The 21,880-nt window shown below is 40.6% G+C and overlaps 1 protein-coding gene across 4 annotated transcripts in view; it reads left to right on the top strand.

Moving 5' to 3' along the window:
• Positions 1-6,841: 6,841 nt before the first annotated feature.
• Positions 6,842-21,880, top strand: part of chrdl2 (chordin-like 2) — a 50,271-nt gene continuing 35,232 nt past the window's right edge. The window contains exons 1-5 of one of the 4 annotated variants that reach the window (XM_048605278.1): positions 6,842-7,190; positions 8,380-8,539; positions 10,300-10,412; positions 11,480-11,576; positions 19,954-20,099. In XM_048605278.1, coding sequence (XP_048461235.1) covers positions 8,434-8,539; positions 10,300-10,412; positions 11,480-11,576; positions 19,954-20,099 — 462 coding nt within the window. In that variant the 5' untranslated portion in view covers positions 6,842-7,190; positions 8,380-8,433. Of the gene's footprint in view, positions 7,191-7,347; positions 7,369-7,633; positions 7,694-7,717; positions 7,741-8,379; positions 8,540-10,299; positions 10,413-11,479; positions 11,577-19,953; positions 20,100-21,880 lie in introns of those variants that run through there. The other 3 variants (XM_048605277.1, XM_048605276.1, XM_020531889.2) reach the window with 3 other exon arrangements.

Genomic DNA, 21,880 nt, shown 5'->3' with positions numbered 1-21,880 from the left:
TCTGTGCAAAAATCTGGATGCATTAAACCTGAACAGAGCTGGGACCAATTTCTTTGTCATGCAATTTTCTGGGAGGGTTTAATCTAATATGCCAGGATTGTGGGGGTCGGGAGGTAATACTAGGGAGGAACAACTACGGACACAAACAAGTGGGAAAGAGAAATAGTACTGGACTATAAAATAGTGAAGTGTTACATTAGGTAAGAGTAAGCAAAAAAAAAGTAAGTTGCCTTTACTGTGCAAGTACATGAATGGGCCAGATATGGATGATCATGTTGATGAGCTGTGAGTGCAGGCATCCATGTGGAAAAATGATGTTGTGGCTCAATGAGGGACAGGACTGGATACTAAACAATACTGGACACAGGGCGTCCAGGAAAAACTAAAGAAGGGATGAAAGGAGAAGGGACGCCAAAATTGGTTAAGAAGACTGTTACGAACTGGGAAGAGCAGATGTTGCAGTGGAATTAAAGACAGACCTATTTGGCTAGAGATAAGAAACAGTGTGTCATTCTATTGTTCATTCAAATTGGTGTTGCAAGTAATCCAGAGGTAATTACCATAGATATCCTGCTGGTTAATTTCCTTCCGAGCTTCCTAAATTACGACTGTGGGCCTCACCTTTCCTTGTATCTACATCATTAGTACTGATATGGACAATAAATACTGTCGTTCTCCCTTCCCCAAAAGTGCTTTGCAGCTTCTCAGTGACATCAATGACCCTGGCAGCAGAATGGCGACATATCATCCTGGACTTTTGTCTGTGCTTGTAGAAAAATTCTCCTATCAAATCTCCAATCACTATTGCTTTTCCAACCTTATTCATGAGCTTCTGTACAGTTAAGCCAGTGGTGGTGCCATTGACTTGGTTCTGACAGCCAAGATTCAAGATCTTGGATGAACTGATGAGAAGCACTCAGGGAACAACTACACTACATGATCGGTGCTTTTTGTCTGCCCTCATTTGCTGTATACCCTTGAGTCATATTTATAAAGATACAATCCATAAATCTCTCAATCTTGCTGATGTATGGCAGGGACGATAGCTGCAGTTCAAATTCCAAAACCCAGAGATTGAGCTGTTGCCGCTGATGACAGCTGCTGTACATACCATTATCTAGGACATGAGTCCTGGAGTTCGCACATGGAACAGGATGCATACCCTGGCTCTATGTATTAGACAATAAACCTTGCTAAATAAATAAAGATTCACCAGTTACTCATCAAATGGCTGCTCCTCTTCTACTGGCATCATTTTCTTGCATAGGGAAATTAACTGAAGTATTTTACTGCTGAAGAGAGAAATAGCTTTTCATCTTTCACTCATCAGAATATAAACAATAATTCCAAATTTCAAACAATCATTATAATTTATTCCACATCAGAAAAGTGATTCTGATTAGTAGGCAAGTGACTCCAATTTATTATAGTATTGCCAAGATACCACAAATGTTGGGTCCTCGCACTGATTAATTCTTTTAGAAGTCTTAAACTATTCCTTTTGTTTGGAGAGAACAGATACTTACATATATATGGATGTCACTTCCTGCAAGCACAAAAAAAGTCCTGAGCTCAATTGATTGCCTTAAATTAGTTGTTATCTATTAGCATAGTCAGGATTATTCAGTAAGTTTTGCCCAATTGTAGAATCATATCTAATAGCAGAAATTTTGAGTTTTGCAACTCTGCCTTTTGCTGTGCATAATAGAGTATGGAATGTACTCAAACCAGCCCACACTTGAATGAAATATCAGACTATATTGCAGCCAGCAGATGCAGCAAACAATTAGGAAAGTAAATCAAATGTCAGCCTTTATTACAAGGAAGTTGTGTATAAAAGAAGGGAATTCTTCTTTCAGCTGTCACAGGACGTTGGTGAGACTGCACCTAGAGTTCAGTGTATATTTTTGTCTTGTAACTTAAGGAGAGCAATACTTATATTAGAAGCAGTTCATAGAAGGATCACCAGAGAGTGTTGGAAGCTAAATCAGTGAGTCTTTCTGACTTAGGCGGATTTTTGATAGAAAAGGACATTGAGTATAATTAAAGGCTGTGGGAGGACAGACAGGCAAGTGGAGTTAGGGCCATAATCAGATTAGCCATGATCTTCTTGAACAGTGAAGCAGTTTCAATGGGCCAAATGGTCTTCTTCTGCTCCTATTTCTTACGATCTCATGATTGTGATCAGAACCAAATTCTCTAGTGCTGCTGTGAAAAACCTTGAAGCTTGTTTTGTGCCCGATTACACCATAGTTCCTCTTCTTATAGCTTTGATGTGCTTCCTCATTAACTTTCAGCATTAACTCAGTTTAATCTCTCTCAATTTTCCATCTCCTGTCCGGTTATGAAGGCCCTCAACAGCATGTCTGATGATGCTGTGACACTGCAGTCATGTGAATGTGCATTTTGTTTATGAATGAAGCAACAGGTGGTGTTAATTGTATATTCTGAACCTCTGAGCCTTTTACAGGGCTTTAGAATTTCACAGAATTGAGCACTTGACTGATTACTCCATCTTTAAAGTGAGATTGCTTGGGCCAACAGCACTATATCTAGAGTCATGCAGGCTGTTTGCAATTAGCACCAACTACCCCTTTTCCTCTTGGGATCTGCTGTTCCATCACCCAGGATTGTGAGTTAACAACAGTGGTAGAACAGCAATTGAACCAGGACCCCTTGTTCTGTTTGTAGGGCAATACACTGAAAGTAAGGAGACCATTTTGTGGTTTATTGAAAATCATCACAGCTGCAGGTCCTAAATTGCTTTGAATGTACAAATAAAATAAGTAGTCATAATTTGTTGCATAGATAAAGACAGCTATTAAAATGAAACTAAGGTGTAAGATCATAAAAGATTGCATAATTATGAACATTTAAGTCTACAAATTTTTGGAGATCTTGTACAGCATTAGGCAGCATCTCCTGCCACTGAGTCAGAATCTCTGGGTTCGAGACCTACTCCATGACCGATGATAAAGGAAAGAATATTTGAAATATGATTAATCGGGTTGACTACTAACTTGTAAATCCCACTACCATATACCAACTGCAAATGATAAGAATGGGAGAGATTATTGGTCAGCCATGCGATGCTAAGAACCTAGAGCCTCAATCATCACCACCCAAACCTCCAGGCTACAACATGCATGCAAAAGTGTACATTGGTGCAACAACTTTCATTCTTTGGGGAAGCTTGCTCTGTTGGCTGGACAACTAATAGGAATCAGATATATGCAAGCGGGCACGGGTTTTGATCCCTGTTCCAACTAAAGTGGACTCAGGACGTGTCTCCTTGACCGAGCCATGGTGGAGATCATAGTGGTGTGGGTTGGACCTGCTTTCAGGCAGCAAAGTGGAGAATTATTATTATAATTGGTGTCTCGCAATTCATGATGGTTTTGAATGGGATGCTCATAAAATTGTCATTCAACTGGGTAAGGAAGGATGAACTGGCTCCCATTCTTTATTCTACCCCTCATTTGGTAGGTTATAGCAGAGCCAATTAAAACTCTTTCCTCATGAATAACCTCTCCCAGCCCAAAAGTATTTATGTTATAAAAGGAGCCAATTTCACCAGCTTTCTTGAGTTAGAGAGTGAGTTTAAAGCAATTAAAGCACAAGATGATAAATCACACAACACACACATTGTTTAGAAATGAGATGAGTCCAAAAAGTAAATGTTAAGAAAAATATACAAATAAGTTTTTGAATTGTCCATGATGAATGGATTGTAAAAGTGTATTGTAGCTGATAAGGGGATTTCAGTATTGCCCGCTTTGGCAGTTGAGTACTTGTTTGGGGATTCTTGGTTCTGCAGTTAGCTGAAAGGAGTTTGTCTAGTTTCTTTAAACAGTGACTCTGCTGATAACTTGCTATCAGCAATCAGAGGAGACAAGACTTTAACTCTTCTCTCCTGCACATACAGGGATGTCTAGTGGAAGTTGTCAGCTTGACTTCACATCATACTTTAGCACAGTGGAACTGAAGCCCCGAGCGAGCACACCAGCACACACACTCTCTCTCACACACACACACACACACACACACACACACAATCTCTCTCCCCACCCTCCCCCTCCCACACACACACACTATTTCTCTCTTCCCCTCCACACACACATACACACTCACTCTGTTACCCCCCTTCAAACACACACACACACAGACTCACTCTCTCTATCGCTCACAAACACATTCTCCCTCACTAACACACACAGTCCCTCTCTCTCTCTCCCTCACCACACACACACAAACACACAAACACAAACACAAACACAAACACACACACACACACACACACACACGTAAATCTATGGGGTGAATTTGTATTTGCAGATATATTCTATTTTGTTCAAAAAGCTTACAATTTATAGATGGTCAGTCAATGTGGTGTTTTATAAATTCCTACTTTAAAAATAAAACCAGTCTGACTCCAAGCCAAAACACAAACAGATTCTAAACAAGGCCTCACACCTTACATGCATTTTCTGACCTAAAATGGTTCCTCTTCTTTTCACTGATAAAACCTTTTGTTCTCTCAGGGCAGTGACTTGAAAGAAATGTGGGGATTTACATATACATATTAATTAATTAAAACCTTCTAACTGATTAAAGATTTAACAGTATCTTAGATTTACTTAATGCATCCTCATCAGTGGTGTGAATTCTGTGCCTGATGCTACCTCTCTCTCTGACACCTGAAGAAGGAGTGAGGCTCTGAAAGCTTGTGTTTACAAATAAACCTGCTGGACTATAACCTGGTGCCATGTGATTTCTGACCTTGTTCACTCCAAACCAACACCGGCATTTCCACATCATGACTAGCACACTAGCACACAGAAACCAGGGATTGTAACTGTTATGTAAATGCCTTTCTTAAATATATTCCAAAAAGGATAAAACACAAAATTGTGTTTCAGCCAGAATTTCCTTTCTTTCAACTTATACCATGTCTGCAATCTGCAACACAACACACATGGGAAGATTTTCTACTGAGAAGGCTAATCAGCTCCTTATTGTCCCTGGATCCACAAGAGATCAGAGGTTATTTTCTTTTTGAATGGCCTCTCTCCCTTTGAGTTGCTGTCTGAACTTTCCTTGACACTCTTCTGGTGGGATATCTCCTGGTGCCTCAACGGACTGAATGATTCACACAGGGATATTACAGACAGTCACCAAATTCACATTCTCAACTGTCTTTTGGCTTGTATGTAGTTCTTTGAAAGACACACATGGTACTTAGCAGTTTAGTATATCTATAACTAATTTATGGTTATAATGTTTGTCATGACAGTATAAATAAATTACACTAAGTTGCAAATTGTGGGTCCCCTAATTTACAGAATTAAAATAAAAGGTCTACCACTATCTAGGGGTCACATTTTGTATTAAAGTGCAGAAACCATATGTTGTCAGATGGAATTCCTTAAATATTCAATCATTTGCATACCATTTCTGAGTTTATTATGAAACGGACTGGACTGCCTAGTGATCTAATCCTTCTGTATTTGATTTGCAGATGACTAAGTGGTGACAGGACAGAAAAACAGACAATATCTACAAATAACCTTCAATTCATTACAGTTTTACTTTTGCAAACTTCCCGCTATTTTTATTTAAATATACAACCTTAATGAATATAACGTGGAGTTCCAGGATTCAAGAAGCAGTGACAACAAAGCCTTTGAGAGCATGTCTCTAAAAGTGATTGACGGTGTGCAACGTTTGGGAAAATTATTTGTTTTAATGAACCTCAGATCCTATTTACCAACATGTGGCAAGTTGCAAAACTGTTGTTAAATGCAATGTGAGATAACAAGGTGTAGAGCTGGATGAACACAGCAGGCCAAGCAGCATCAGAGGAGCAGGAAGGCTGACGTTTCGGGCCTAGACCCAATGCAATGCGTTTTGTTTTAACTTTGCGTCCGACAACGGATTGTTGGTGCGTTCTGAAGTGGCTCTCGCTTTCTATCTCCCCCCAGTGCTATCAAACTATTTAACACTGCGGCCATGCCACAATTAGTCGAGTGCAATCGCTTTATTTTGTGCATGACACAAATAAAATGGCTTTTCTCCAAGGCAGATAATGTTCGCAGAACACAGTGGATTACGTGCGAAGGGAGGACTGCAAAGACACACACAGGGAGTCGTTTCTCATGACAGGCAGCCCCCGGTACTAACCCCAACCTGCATCTGAATTCTTGTCCAACTCGATAACACTCCTTAATGATTTAATTATGTTTTACTGCAATTTTTTTTCTCTATCAACCTATCATGAATTTCATTACCAGTCTCCTAAGTCGTGTTTTAGAATGTGCATTTCGCCGAATATGTTATTTTGTTCTCCAGGGTTCTATGACACTAATTTAGCGTTCTGATGGTCAGTATTGATTTGCACCAAGTTTGCCAAAGGAGTGGAAGTAAAGTTATTGCCTTCCTTGTGTGTGATGCGCCCTCACTGAGCCTCCAGTATGTGCAGGATATTCGCTGGTTGAAATCTCTGCATCAGATCACAAGTGCGAAGAGGGTTTATTAAAGGTGGGGGTGCTGTGCTGGAGGCCGGTTAAAATTCGGCCACCCGTTCGCCACATGATTGATCCGCTCTAAATGGTTGTCCTGTGTGCGCGCTGTGCATGTGTGCAGCGGCCCTGAATCCACCCGGCCATCGCTGCAGACCCTGAGACTGTCAGGGGGGGTCGCTGCTGAGTTACTCTGATCTCCTGCAGTAGATTGGAGCTTGGCCACCTGAGGGATTTCAGAAACGATAAGTTACACTTGGCGGAAAACGAAAGTGTGAACATTAAACTCTGGGGCACTGTGTGGTCATTAGACTGTCAGAGAGACTTGGGGATATGACTTCATTGTCTGCAAGTGTGCTGCCCAGAAATTCACACACACAGTCCTTCACACAAGGTGCTCGATTTTCTCTGGTTGTTTTGTGTTAAGTAGTGGATTTTGAAAGAGAAAGAGAAAAAAGTCGCTGACCTACCAAAGTTAGTTGGAACTACACAATTGAACTGATTCTTTGATCCGAGCTGCTTGTGCTCCTGAGCACCTCGGGTATACTCCAGCCCGTTTGAAAAGCGGAGGACTGTGCATTGTGTGAACGCGCTGTGGAACTGGACCGGCTTCCCTGGCAGAAAGAGGACCAGTTATTAATAAAATAAACACCGCAGCGTCAACAGCTCCTGGTAAGTCATTCCTTCAGGTTAATAGGATAAGAGAGCTCCGATTTAAAATCTCTCTGCTTGATTGTCATTCTTGGAAACAACCTCGAACGCATGTGTAAACTCATTTGATATTGGTAACAGTTGGAGCTGTGATTGGCAAGTGACCAATATTCCGATGCAGTTATTCTGAGGCATGAATGTAAGTTGCATTGGAGAGTGATTCGTTATATGTGCATGCATGAATATCATGTATTTTGCCAGTATGTCACTTGCAGTCTTAGTATTGAGAAACTTGGGTGCAGTGTCGAAGTGATTTATTTCAAACCTTCGTCAGCTTTCGCCAGCAACATACCGAGAGTGTTGCCAGAAAATGCTGGATGACATCTCCAGTAACTCAGGCGAAGTTGCATCAGAAATAAAAAGTCCTCACTCGTTCACTGGAAGCAGACTTCAAAAATAGAATATTCTTCTGCATGTCAGGCCGATCAGTCAGAGGGATCTGTAGTTTCTCGCCCGTACAGAAGGTCGGCTTCAGCAGTGATGGAAAGAGTTCCTGCCCAATAAAAGAACTGTAATATCACATCTGAAAGAGATACCGAACTGTAGTCATCAATCTTTGTTTTAATTTAAAACTGAATGAATGCCAATTAATCCTGACAGGAAATCCTACCTGAATATTATAGACAGTCACTGAAGTTGAACTTAGGGAACGTGTAAATGGGTATTAAAATGATCCCACATGGAGGTCTAGTGTAAGAGAAACATTGTCTAAGCATAGTTGTTTCGAGGAATTACATTGAAAAGGCACAAATGCATATTTCATGGCATAGCAATTAAAGCGTGAAATCCACGGGCAGTCTGCGCTGAGGGGTGCGATCATGTCTTAGTGTCGGATCTATAAGATTGATGTTTTAAAAGTTCAGTAGATGTAGGACGTCACCTCGTTAATATACCTTTAAACTTTACAGCCCAGGGTGGGGGGACGTGCAACGTAAGCCTTAAAGTGCCTGAGCGTAGGATGTGTGTGGAATGTGTTTAAAACTATGCAGTGATTTATTTTGGAAGGGAAAGTCAGGCGTGTTTGTGGGATTTGTTGCGCAGTCTGGTGTATCTTCCGACCAAATAAAACAAAAGAGGAAGGAAGGGGGCTGCACCTCCGCTTCAATTCAAGTGACGTTTTCCCTGTTTTTTTCGCTGTTCAAAAACACAGCGCCCGGTTTGCAGAGCAGTTCCGTGGAGACTTGTCCCCAAACCGTACGGAAGGATGAGAGCGAACTGGAGACTGACGGGCAGAGAGGAGCTGCGCCTGGTCCTTTACTGCGCGCTGATGTTCCTCAAGGTGGACGCGGGCAAACCCGAGCAGAGCAAGCGTAAGTGTGCAAGTCGGTGCCCTGCCTCATCCCTTCACACACTGTCCGAGGGTACGGTGGTCGGTGAGGGAGGGCGGTGGGGTGGGAGAGATAGTAACTTCTCTCCAGCAGCAACAACAGATACAAGCACATGCCTTCAAAGCAAGGTTCATGTCCGCGGAGAGAACTCACCCCGAACTGCGAAGGGCTTATTTATAATTTCAAGGATTCCGAACTGTTATTGTTTCATTCTGTTCGGAGCCGGGCAGACGGCTCCCACGGCTACGGCAGAGTGCAGAAGCCAATTGCTCATCTTGAAACCAGCGCCCTTATGAGAGGCGGGCTGCAATTAACCCGAACCCCACACAACTGCCCCTAAAGCAATGTTCTTCACCTCATCCGCAACCATAGCTATCTGTTCCTGATCTAACCCGCCCCTCTCGACAAAACTATCGATCCCAGTGCCACCCCCGCCCCGCAGCATTATTGCTGGTATTTGTCCTTTCCAATCCTTGGCGGTTCTGCTGTCCTTATACCAAGCTGTAAGGCAATATGTAGACAACTGCCGCAATGTTTATCTTTATTGGCCGCTGAGCTTATTGTACCACTTTGCTCTTTTCTATCACCAAACATGCAAAACCACCCAATTTCAATAACAAACCAGCTTTCTAACTACAACCACCATTGCTACTTTACACTATCGCCTCAACTCTACATGATTCTACTCCTGCTTAAACTGATAACACGAATGTGCCTTAGTTTCCCATCAGTTTGGACTCAGACTTGAATGATGTGTCCCGCTTTACCGGCTTTATCCACGAGGAATGATTGATTTTCACTTCGATCTAATCCGGACTCGCTATAGCTTGCTGCTATCTGTGGCCCTCATCTGAAATAATCGCTGTAGTTCCTACCAACACACTCCTCCATCGCAAGTTATGCTAACTCTTACCCGAAACTAATATCAGGGATTCTGTCTGGTCAGAGCTATTGCAGAATTTTGATGTTTGACACAAATGCCATTCAGTTTGAACTTGATTGAACTTGTATTTTTTTTTGGGCGGGGTGGGGGGAATGCGGTTCCAACGTTGAAAACAGCACATAAAGATGGAAACGTGCGGGCTTTGACATCTATAACACACACTGTCCTTTGAGAGCCAGTCTTGTCTAAGGGATGAGTTTGGCTGTATCAGTGTGGGGAAATAGCCGGTGTTGGGGTCAGGCAGAATGTTCCAAAGGCGAAGTACTGCGGATGCTGTGATTGTCGGCATTCAGTCTCGGCTCTAAAAGTGCTGGTTAGCTCCAGCTAACGTGTTTCAGTCTGCAAACTAACCGCAATAGTCGGCTGCTGATCTGAGGGAACAGAAAACGAACCACATTCCTGGGCGAGTGATTGAAGTCCCATACAAGCACGTTTTAATTTTCCCTAGCTGTGTAGAACATGTGCGCGAGAACCCATCCCCTACCTCATTTCAGATAAAAGACAGGTTGTTCACAACAGAAAGTGTTCTAATATTGTCCAATCGCTCGGAGAACCAAGACGGGGCATTTTAGTGTCGCTGTCCATTGCTACATCACATCCGACTGGTCTTCCACATTTTACTCTTGCATGACTTGTGTTTTGTGGTTAGACACTAGATTTAGTCTGCAGATATCTCAAGCTGGTTACTTGAAGTTTTCTCATCATTCGGCTTCGGTGTTAATGAAAAGCAGCTATCAGCAGGTCAGTATTCACATGAAACAAGGCGCTGATTGCCCCGTTGTTCCATTTCCCTGAACAGAGTCCGACGCGTTTTGCGTGTTCCAGGATAAGAAGTACCGCTTGGGAGAGAGATGGCACCCTTACCTGGAGCCCTATGGATTCGTGTATTGCATAACCTGTCTCTGTTTGGAGGTACATTAGCATCATCGTTTTCTTCTTTAAGGGTCAGAGAGTCTTGGCGTAAACGTGTAAATCAAGTGTGTAGAAAGTCAGTGTTTACAGCCAAACAGAACCAGACTGGAGCTCTCTCATTCTAGAAATCCCGGTCGTGTGAACGTTATAGGTTTGAGGGTAACAACTCGAGCTTGCTAACAGCGTCCAAGTGCGGCTAATGTTCAATCAGCAAAATCATGCAGAGGTGCAACTTAGGTCAATTTTTGGTAGACTTGCTTTAAAAAAAAAATGGAGTTCCGAGAACCATAATCCAAAAATTGGCCTCACCCCTTGATTGTGATGGCTTTTGGCGACGTTAGAATTGATGGAACAATGTGGAACTCAGTAGAGAGTTTTCTCTGCGATGTTCACAGAAGGGTTCGGTGAAATCAGTGAAGAGATGGAAGGGAGGTTCTGAGATCTGCTCAGCAGTTTATCACTTCACCGGGAATGCACCGCACAAACTTTACCGTGGCTAACTTTTCACAGTTGACAATTACAACAAAGCGAATAAGTCAGAGATGAAAATATTTACAAACATGATGCGTGTTGCAAAACAATATTCAACTGGAAATGACTGCTGCAGCGGAGGAACTTCCAGTTTTTAAGAGATTATATAGAGTATTAGATGCAGATTAGATAAATTTACAACAACAAAGTTGCTGGAAAAGCTCAGCAGGTCTGGCAGCATCTGTGAAGGAAAAAAAGAGTTAACTTTTCGGGTCCGCTGACCCTTTCTCAGAACGTTCTAAGGGTCATCGGACGCGAAAAGTTGTCTGTTTTTTCCTTCACAGAAGCTGCCATATCTGCTGAGCTTTTCCAGCAACTTTGTTTTTGTTCCAGATTCACAGCATCCGCACTTCTTTCGGTTTTTAGATAAGCTTACAAAATGGGTTTTTTAATGACTGTGTAAACGCACGCTACCTTTTAACAATGAATCCTCGATGGTGGTGAATTGTAGATAGCCCAATTCAAAGCTGTGTAAAGTCCTTGGTGCAATCTCTGAATTTGTATTTTAACGACTAACAAAGGATTTACATTTCCAGAATGGACACGTGGCCTGCAATCGAGTGAAATGCCCGAATATCCACTGCTCCAGCCCAGTGACAGTCCCACAGCAGTGCTGTCCTCACTGCGTGCCAGGTAAGGAGGACACCACCTGCCTCTTCAGCATCTACTCAGTCAGACATGTCGGCGATTACGCGGCAGGTAGCTTGATCCTTATTCGATTTCATTTCATGGACCGGAGTTGGTGAGAGTTTGTCAATAATTCCACAAAGAAACATTGGGTTTATTCGTTTCCCTTTTAAAAATAGAAGATGAACTAAGTGAAATTAAACTGTAACCCACAAACAGTTTCTGATGTCCTTGATATGAAAGGCTGCCTACATCCCTGGTCTGTTCAGGGCACTTAGCACCCTGATTTCCAGACTCCAAATTTACACTGCAACTTTCGGCTAGTGTATAGGAAACACCTCACTGGAACTATTGTGTGTGAGTACGTTTTCTCACCACCTCGAATTTGCGTCCATTCATTGAACAGTCTGGATTGTGTTAAAACTTTGGATGAACTAGTACAAATAATTAGCTACCATATTCACGCATTGAACAATTCAATTTTTGTTTCATTTTGATACCAGATAGACAAGGTCTAATCTGCAGCCTGTAAACTGCATCTGGTAGGTGTTAGTATATATAGGTCAGTGTAAAATATGGCATAATATTATATATAAAATGTATAGAATAGTGAGATGTAACCTAATTGCACCATACACATATATGAAGCACCTCCTTACTAAACTTCTCCATTGTTATAAAACTGCTGAAAGTTATAGCTGCCTATGAAAGATTGTCAGGATTTTAAAAAGCTGAATTTTACTTCCTTAACTTTAATAAAAGACCCAGGATACAGAGTTTTGAACTTATAAGTAGCCAGCCACAAGGGGATATGATCATGTAAAGACTGAACATTACTTAAACTAATGTAGAAAAATATTGCTATAGAAGAACATTCAGTAGGGCTATGGAAGGTGATTTAAAGAATGGATACTGCCTTCTGACCAAGATATCATTTAAACAATCTCTATCAGAAGAGTCACCAAACCATATGCAGAACACCACTTTGCAAAATACCCATTCACTATCCCTATTACTTGCAGCTGGAAGTGCAAAGATGAGAATTTTGACTAGTGCACCCAGCTATCAAAGGATGAAAACCATTGCTGGCAGATTGTTCATTATTCTTTTAGGATAATATTTTTGAAGTGAAACATAAATTATCAGTGTTACATACCCATTTTACAATTATTTAGTTAATCTATCAGGAGATACACATCACAGATACATCCTGCATGGGGCTCCAAGAACATTGCTTTCCAAAAACAGTTATACATATACATATTGACATGTATGTAAAGATAAACTGGTTTCACTGGGTATAACTGGTGGAAATTAACTTTTCACCTCCTGTGCCTGTGTACAAGTCCAGCACAAACTGATGCACTGAAGTCAGTTCTGTCAATTGTTTCTCTGACCTTATTTTGAATGAGTTTGCATTGTTGCGTTCATAGCTCAAAATTGCTTCAGAATTAAGAGGTAATTACAATCGGGACAGACTTTTTATCTGTTTAAAAGTGCTCCCTGTTTTTGCGTATAAGCTGAGGAACAATTTCTAGCAAGCACATGTAGAAAATTAAATGTGAAAATCCAAAAGTTGCTGGTTATTTTACAAGCTCCTGTGTAAACTCTGCAAAAACAGTCTCTCACCGCCCTGGCTTGCCATACAAATTTCTTAGGTGACATGATGTTGAAACAATGGCATTGTAGACCAGAACTAAATTCTTTTTAACAGCCTGTCAAGTCTTAGTTAAACACCAGCAGCAAAGTAATTTTACAGGTATAAAATATCATTACTTCAAATTCAATTAATTTGAGGAACTTTTTTAAATCTCTTTTAATATAATCTTACTCTCCCTCCCTGTAGATTATTTTCTGTTCCTCATTTGTTATTGAATTCACTATTCTAAATTATATTTTCTGATTCTGACTCTTCACTACTCATTTAGTCTGATTGGATAAACAGATGTACCAGAAAAAAATTCTACGGATGCTGAAACTATAAGATAAACAGAAAATGCTGGAAGTATTCAGCAGTATGGTAGCATTTGTAGAGAGGGAAACAGAGTTCGTACTTCAGGTGTGTGCTCTTGCGTAATTTTCTGATTGCCAATTTATATTCTGAATTATGGTGCAATTTGATGGCAAGGAAAGTTCTCAAATACTTTAAAAAGATGCATAGGCTCATGAACATATGACAGTACATATGACAGAACAAATATGAAAACCATACAAAACATTCTGCAACAGTATGTATGGATAATCAAAAATATTAAGAAGTACTGTAAAATTTTCACATAATAAAACATCATTGATATCACAGATCAAAGTTTTTAAAAGAGTCAAATATATATATTATTACAAGGCTTTTTATAATGCATTTTTTCTTTTAGAGTAGCCATAGCTGTCTATATTGTGTTAGAATATAGCACCACAGATTGAGGAGATTAACACTGCATGGTTGAAAAATATGTAACATCAACCCTAATGTGAAGACACATAAAGACAGTGTGAGCTTGTTGGATGTAATTTCCCCATCTTATATTTAGGATCTTGTGTTCAAGCATTTTTTGAAAATAAAACTCGTATTAGCTTTATATTTAAAACAATTATTGGTGTTTCCAAAGTTTTCTGGCCCAGTTCTGAGGATAGATGGTGAAACATGACAAGTCTTGAAGGGGATTTGAAGAGGTTGTTTGGTTGGTATGTTTATTCTCATGGTGGCAAAAATGTGCCCATTTCTGGTGTCCATGAACAACCTAAATTAATAACCTCTTTTGAAATTAACAATTATAAAGACCTATTATATGTTTTCAGATGACACCATGAAGCTTAATAGCTCCTTTGGAAATAATGAAGTCGTGGTAAAATAGAGGTAAAATAACTGAAAGCTCCTGCTGTAACTTTTCAAAATAATTTCACATCCTGGCTCACTTTGAAAACATACTCAGCATATCTATGCATACTCCTACAAAAGATATGAATTTTATCTTTGTAGCAGAATGTTGAAGATTATTTAATTTAAAAATTTAAATTGTATTTTTAATCACATGGTAGAGAAGCAATGTGTCCAAATGGTAACCTCAACAAATATCCATAAATGTTACATACTACACTATCCAGGCTTGTGACTTTTGAGAGCCACATGCTGTTAATTAGCATAAATTCTTTTGGTGATTTGTGGTGCAGGCAAATGCAATAATTTATTTTAACGGCATTATAGGTACTAGATAGTCATGATTTTCATGTTTCTGTTGAGCGAGAACTGTGAAGCTTGACAATACATAGTATAACACCTATCTAGGGTGCAAAATACTCTGAATCTTCATTAAATGTAATATAATATACTAATCATTAATAATGTGCTGTATAGACAGAAATGTTTTGTAATATTGCTTCACTTAGGTAAAAATTAAAATTCTTCAGAACATTCTTCATCAAAAGAGACAATGTTACAGGAAAATAATCTGGGCATGGTGGACTGCCTCGGGAATCAAGGGATTATAGAGTGGGCAAGAAAGTGGAGTTGAGGTCCAAGATCAGCCATGATCATGTTGAATGACAGAGCTAGCAGAACAGACCATATGGCCTGTCTAGATCCTTCTCTTGTGTTCTTGCTCTTGGATTTAGACGATATGATCTTATGTGAGTTTGAGTCTGCATGCTAAATACAGTGCGTAGCCCAACCACTGTTTACTCCCCACCCCTTCGTCCCCGCCGATTATACCAGCGGTGTGAGTGGCATTGAGTGGTTAGTCTACCGGTTGCTAAATAAGACCCTTAAGTGGGAAATTGGTGCCAACTTAAGAGCCTTGTCCTACCCCTACTACCATATCACTGGCCATAAATGAAACCCACACCAAATGGCCAGTTTGGCAGGCATGGAGGGGCAGTCCCTCTTTAACTTGGCCCATCAGAGAGTTCCCAAGTTGTAACCCACACCCTGTGGGTTGTCCTCTCCTCATTGCCTCTCAAAATGCGACCCAAACCCCTCAGTCACTTCCAAACACTTTCAAATCTCCTATCCAGCATGATTTGGCTCATCACCAAGTGCAGTGCTGCAGTGTTACCACTGTTCTGCTGGTGCAATGAGATTTCAGCCTCTAAGGTGGACTTCCAGTCCCCGAGGGACAGAAGACCTGCTTCTACCCTGACTGCAGGTTAGATTACTCTTTCCTTGGGCAGGCTATCCCCATCACCCCAACCTGTCAACCAAAGTGACAGGGAACCACAGCATCATATTTAATTCATCCGCATGTGTGTAACTGCATGTACCATGTAAATATGTTTGTTGAACTGCAGGTACCTGACACTGTGTTGGGCTGTGACAATGATAGAGACAAAGCTCAGAGTATGGAACAAGATTGGGAACCTTCTATTATTGGATACAAGATATTCAGAAATAGGTTGGAATAAAAAGGGTGGCATTAAGAAACTATTATAGCCATATAGAGGGCTGACATAGTTGAGGAATCTAAGGTAGAACTTATTTGATTGCAATTAAAGAAGAATAGAAGATCTATTATGCTACTGAATAGAGAATTTGAGTATCAAATTACTGAAAGATGCAAGAACTATTTTGTAGTAATGAAGGGCTTTAATTATTCCAATATAGAGTAGAATAGTCACAAGTTAATAATGTAAGGAGAAAAAAAAACTTCAAATTGATACAGAGAAGCTGGTGACACAGAACAGATTAAGTTTAATGCAGAGAAGTGAGGAGTGGTAGGAAGAACAAGGAAAGATAGTATAATTCTCAAGGGGATGTAGGCATGAAGAAACCTGAGAAAATGTGCAGAGATCATTGAAACTGGTCTAAAATACATATGTGGTCCTAGGCTTTATAAATAGAGGCACACAGTACAAACATTAGGAGTTTTTGATAAACCTTTATAAAACACTGGTTTGGCCAAATTGGAGTATTTTTATCCAATTCTGTGCACTGAACTTTAGAAAGAATCTGAATGCTTTGGACAGGAATGCAGAAACTTTTTGTCAGAATAGTTTCAGACTTGAAGGACTTCCGTTACATTCATAAACTGAAGAAGCTGGGGTGCATTCCTTTGAGAAGGTAAAGAGGCAATTTGATAGAGATGTTTAAGATCATGAGATGTTAGGCCAGTGAAGATAGGAAGAAACTGTTCCTATTGATGAAAGGTTCAAGAACAGAGGGCACCCAAGGTTATCGACAAAAGAAACAAAGGCAGCATGAGGAAAGTTTCATTGATGTAGCAAGTGATTAGGATCTGGAATACATATTCAGTATAACACTACCTCCTACTTTACTGCTACAGTAACAACGCCCTCTTCTCTATTGGAGACAAATCTAAAGGATTTATTTAGTATACAATGAGACTGAAAAGGCAGATTCAATCAATCAATCAGTCTTTCAGACTGGGACTGGAGAAACAACTGAAGAAGAAAGAATTTGCAGGATTACACAGAGAGACAGGGCATGTGGGATTAGCTGAGTTGCTCTTTCAGAGGCTAGGCACAGATTTGATGAGCTGTTAACATTCTAAGAGAAATGTGTACTACAGATACGATTCCAACAATTTAGCTCAGGTTTGATAGAGTCAAACTTTCTCATGCAGAACAGTATGAATGCAGAACAGTATGAACAATGGGAAGCCTTCAAGGAAGAAATGTCTGGTACAGATGCAAAATACTGTAGGTGCTGGAAATTTGAAATAAAGTCAGAAAATGTTGGAAATACTCATCGGGTCAGGCAGTATCTGTGGAGAGAGAACCAGAGTTAATAATTCAGGCTGACAATTACCCTTCATGACAATGACTGTATTTTTGTGGTCAGAATAGCCTACAAGAGGAACAGGGATAACAGCCAAAAGCAGAGCTCCATAGATGATTAAAGATACAGGGTCAAAAATGAAGTAATCAAAAAAGTTTGTGACATATCTGCAGTTGCTAGAAAAAACATAATAAATAAATACACATTCAAGTAGAAAATAAAAAACAAAACAAAGTAGGTCTAGGATAGAATTATAAGATGGGCAAAGAGGAAGTGTCACAAAAAAGGAGTCCAAATATGTTTTGTACATGTAAGAATAGTAAAAATGCAGTCAAAGACAAGGTACGGCCAAGTAAGAGATGAAAAGGAGTTCTTCTGGTGAAGCAGAGGGCATGACTGAGGTATTAAATGAATACAGGATGCTGTCAGTGCAGCAGTAAAGGTGGATGGTAGTATACATAGTGGATAGAATTAATTTTTATAAAGGAGGAACGCAAAAGAATGGCAGCAATCAAAATAGAAAAGTAATCTTGTCAACTTACTGGTTAAAGGTAGAAATGGAGATTCCAGCCACAATCTTCCAATCATTCCTAGATTTGGTAATAGACCTAGAGGATTGCAAGATTTCAAATGTGGCACACAGGTTCATAAAATAAGGGTTGATCAATTCAACAATTCCAGGCCTTGGAGCAAAATTTTGTTGGTGTGGGGAAAATGACATTTAGGAAATTGTCAGTATATAAATGCAAGTCAGCACAGATTTGTTAAAGGCAAATCATTTTTGATAAACTTAACTGAATTCTTTGACAAAGCGGTCAATTGAGAGTTGTGTACGTGGTGTGATAATTGACTTTCCAACAAGTACTGCTTAATATTACATAATCTTTATACAAGTTTAGGGATAATAAAATATATATACAAAATTGGCAAAGATGCAGGAGGGGGAATGTTACTGAGTAGTAAGGGCTTTGGATGCTTGGAGAAGCTGTCCTCCTGAAAGCAGAGAAGGTTTAGAATTATAGAATCCCTACAATGTGGAAGCAGGCTAATTGGCCCATCAAGTCCATACCAACCCTATGAAGAGCATTCCACCTACCCTATCCCTGCATTCCCTATGGCTAATTCACCTAGCCTGCACATCCCTAGACACGATGGGCAGTTTAGCATGGCTAATCCACCCAACCTGCACATCCTTGGACTGTAGAGGAAACTGGAGCACCTGGAGGAAACCCACACAGGCAATCACCCAAGGGTGGAATTGAACCTTGTTCCCTGGCACTGTTAGGCAGCAGAGCTAACCACTGAGCCACTGTGCTGCCCTTGCTAGAGATCGTTAATAAATGATTTTGATAGAGAAACCTAGGAGAAACTTTTGCTGGAGTTAGTAAGGTCAGTAAGACACAGATGTAAGGTAATAGAAGAATTAGAGGAGATAAGTGATTTATTTTACATATCCAGTTGCCCTGGTCCGGAATGCCCAGTTGGAATGGGTAGCAGAAGTAGATTCAATAATAACATTCCAAAGCAAGAACACAGGAATGGGAGCTTTCCCGAAGAGTAGAGGCATGACGGACCCAATGGCTTCTTTGTGTTGTATCCTTTGTTCTGTAAATCTGAACTGTTTTTAATGTAACACATGAAAAGAAGAGCGTGACGACTGAATCCAGAATAACGCATGCTGTTAAGTCAACTCCCGTTTAAATCTTGATGCAAAGCTAGTAAAACCGTCAGAAAGCGAATTAAATAGAATAAATGTTGATTTTATAGCGCTCTCGTTTTTTAGGGGAGTGTGGATGTGTTTAAATGTACTATTTTTGATGTCCATATTTAGTTGTTGTCGGGGACAGTATCTTGGTATCCATGTGAGGAAGACTGGCCCCAAGAGCTAGCTTAATGCACGTCACACATCAATCGTTTTGGCTTCTCGTAACTGGCCTGATTAGAAACACGTTCGCTCAATCCCCATATTTCTGCCGCTACTTTTAACATCTGGGCAGTGCACCGTGCAGCGAAGATACAAGCACGAACTTCTCCAGTCATCTACTGTCCGCCCCATATTCAAGGCATTGCAACGACTGGTGGCGAATTCTGCTTATTGCAGCGCCTCATCCTGCTCCCCCCCCCCCCGCAAAAAAAAAAGACACCCCAGAGACTGTTGTACGATTTGTGCATAGATGTTATCCTTTATAAACATCAGCAATGTGCTCAGCGTTCTTCTCGAGATCTGTCCCAGCCTGAGAAATAGCAGTTGGCGAGAAAACACAACCGATGGATAAACTATGGCTGCTCGAGGAAGAAATACGTCAAGTAAATAGAGATTGTACTTAGCGATTCGTAAGTGTAAACTATGTGTTGGCGTAAGCTTATTGTAAAGTAAATATAACATTGCAATCGTGTCCAAACCTCAAAAGTAATCCATTGGCTGTAAAACACTTTGGTACAGCCTAATCACGAAAGGTGCTATATTAATGCAGGTTCTATCACTTTTTAACACACACATACCTCTGGTGCAATGTGCAGGTGAATTATTTTGAAAAATTCCGAACACAGTTGATAACGTGAAGTGTGCATTCATTGGTATTTACACTCCACTCGAAATGACTTTCTGTGGACATTTGCTATTTTTAATGCCATTTCCTCCCCTCTCCAACGCAGAAGAACATCATATTCCAGCAGCTGCTAAAATCGTTGGGAAATCCTGTGAATACAACGGCACCAGCTATCAGCATGGAGAGATGTTCGTGGCTGAGGGGCTATTTCTGTCTCGGCACCCAAACCAGTGTGCCCAGTGCAGCTGCTCGGTAGGTACACAATCTGCCAAGGGTCATTACAAAAACATGCAAGACAGAACTTCACCCTGGTCAGAGAACTCAAAACAACTTTCTTGTTTATTAACATTTCATGTCAGTTCAAACATTCTTTAAGCTTTAAAATGTATGTGTATATAGGGTATTGTTAAGATTCATTCACAGGATGTGTGCGTCGCTGGTTACAGGCCAGCTTTTGTTTTATTGCCCATCGTTAATTGCCCTGGCGTAGGTGGTGCTGAGCCGCTTTGGTGAATTGTTGCAGTCCTTAGGGTGAGTAAGGACACCGATGGTGGTATTAGGACGAGAGCTCCTGGGTTTTGGCCCAGTTACGGTGAATGAATTGTGAGATAGTACCAAGTCAGGATGACGTGAGGGGAACTTGCACGCTGTGGTGTTCCTGTACCTCTCCTGGCTATGTCCTTCTAGGTGAGTCAGGCAGTATCCGTGGATGTTTAGTGTTTCGAGTCCAGTGGCCCTTCTCTAGAAGGTCTCTCTGCTTTCTCTCCACAGATGCTGCCACACCTGCTGAGTTTCTGCAGCAACTTGTTTTTGCTTTTAGGTCTTCAGCGTCCGCAGTTTTTGTTTGTTTTATTATCCTTCCAGGTGGTACATGTTGCCGGTTTGCTGAATGCATTTAGAGAAGCCTAGGCAATTTACTTGCAGTGGATCTTAGTCATAATGTACACGTCTAACAAAATGGTAAATCACATCAGAATGATGAGGATCAGTCAAAAAAAATACACAGTACTTTCTTAGTTCATAGGTAGCTTGTCGTTAAAGTCAAAATATTACAAGTAAGCTTAGCAGGTGTGCTTTTAAAGCATACCTGGCCTCAGTAACTGCATTGAAAAACAACCATCTGAAGTCTTGAACAACTGCGTCCCTTGTAGCTTTACATAGCTTGAACTAACGGGATGTGAGTCTAGATAATAATGATTTTGTTAGAAAATATCGAATGAAAGCCTCACAGAAACTGCTGAATAGGTGGATTTCACTTGCAGACTGAGCAATTCCCTTGCAGCATATTTTACATGTCGAATGTTCGAGTCCCAGCACAATTCACGCAGTGAGGTGCCAAAACACACGTCGGCTTGTGGAAATTTATTTGCGAGATTGTTTTTCACTCGCTGTAGCGTCGGGAATGCCAAATTGATGGCGCCAAATTAATAGAAACATTTCATCTTAGCCAAGCTCTTAAGGCGGACCCATCGCACTGTGGTTTTTATATTTACTTTCGCACGAGAAAAATGAGAGTCTAAATTAAGTTTGTTTACACTCACATAAGCAAGTAACGATCGAAAAGAACCTGGTGGGAGCTGATTAAAAAGTTGAACAGAATGGATAATCTTACCTATCGGAAACGCAGAATATTTAACCATTTTAGTGCCTGTTAATAGATTTTGCTTCAAGTGTGCTATTTCCATAGTAATGTATCCTCTCGGGTACCATTGCTAGCAGAACTTAGTAGCGCATAATAGGCAAAAATATAGTTTCAAATAAAAGCTTACTTGTAGAAAAAAAGACAAAAGACGTGAATAAAAACCGAAAGAACTGCGGATGCTGCAAATCAGGAACAAAAACAAAGTTGCTGGAAAAGCTCAGCAGGTCTGGCAGCATTTGTGAGGGGAAAAAACAGAGTTTACATTTCGGGTCCGGTGATCCTTCCTCAGAACAGAGGAAGGCTCACCAGACCTGAAATATTAACTCTGTTTTTTCCCTTCACAAATGCTGCCAGACCTGCTGAGCTTTTCCAGCAACTTTTTTTTGTTCCT

Source organism: Rhincodon typus, chromosome 14, assembly GCF_021869965.1.
Source record: "Rhincodon typus isolate 14 chromosome 14, sRhiTyp1.1, whole genome shotgun sequence".
In the NCBI taxonomy this organism is placed as follows: Eukaryota; Metazoa; Chordata; class Chondrichthyes; order Orectolobiformes; family Rhincodontidae; genus Rhincodon; species Rhincodon typus.
The sequence above is the reverse complement of the archived record's forward strand: the minus strand, read 5'-3'. Positions and strand labels throughout refer to the sequence as shown.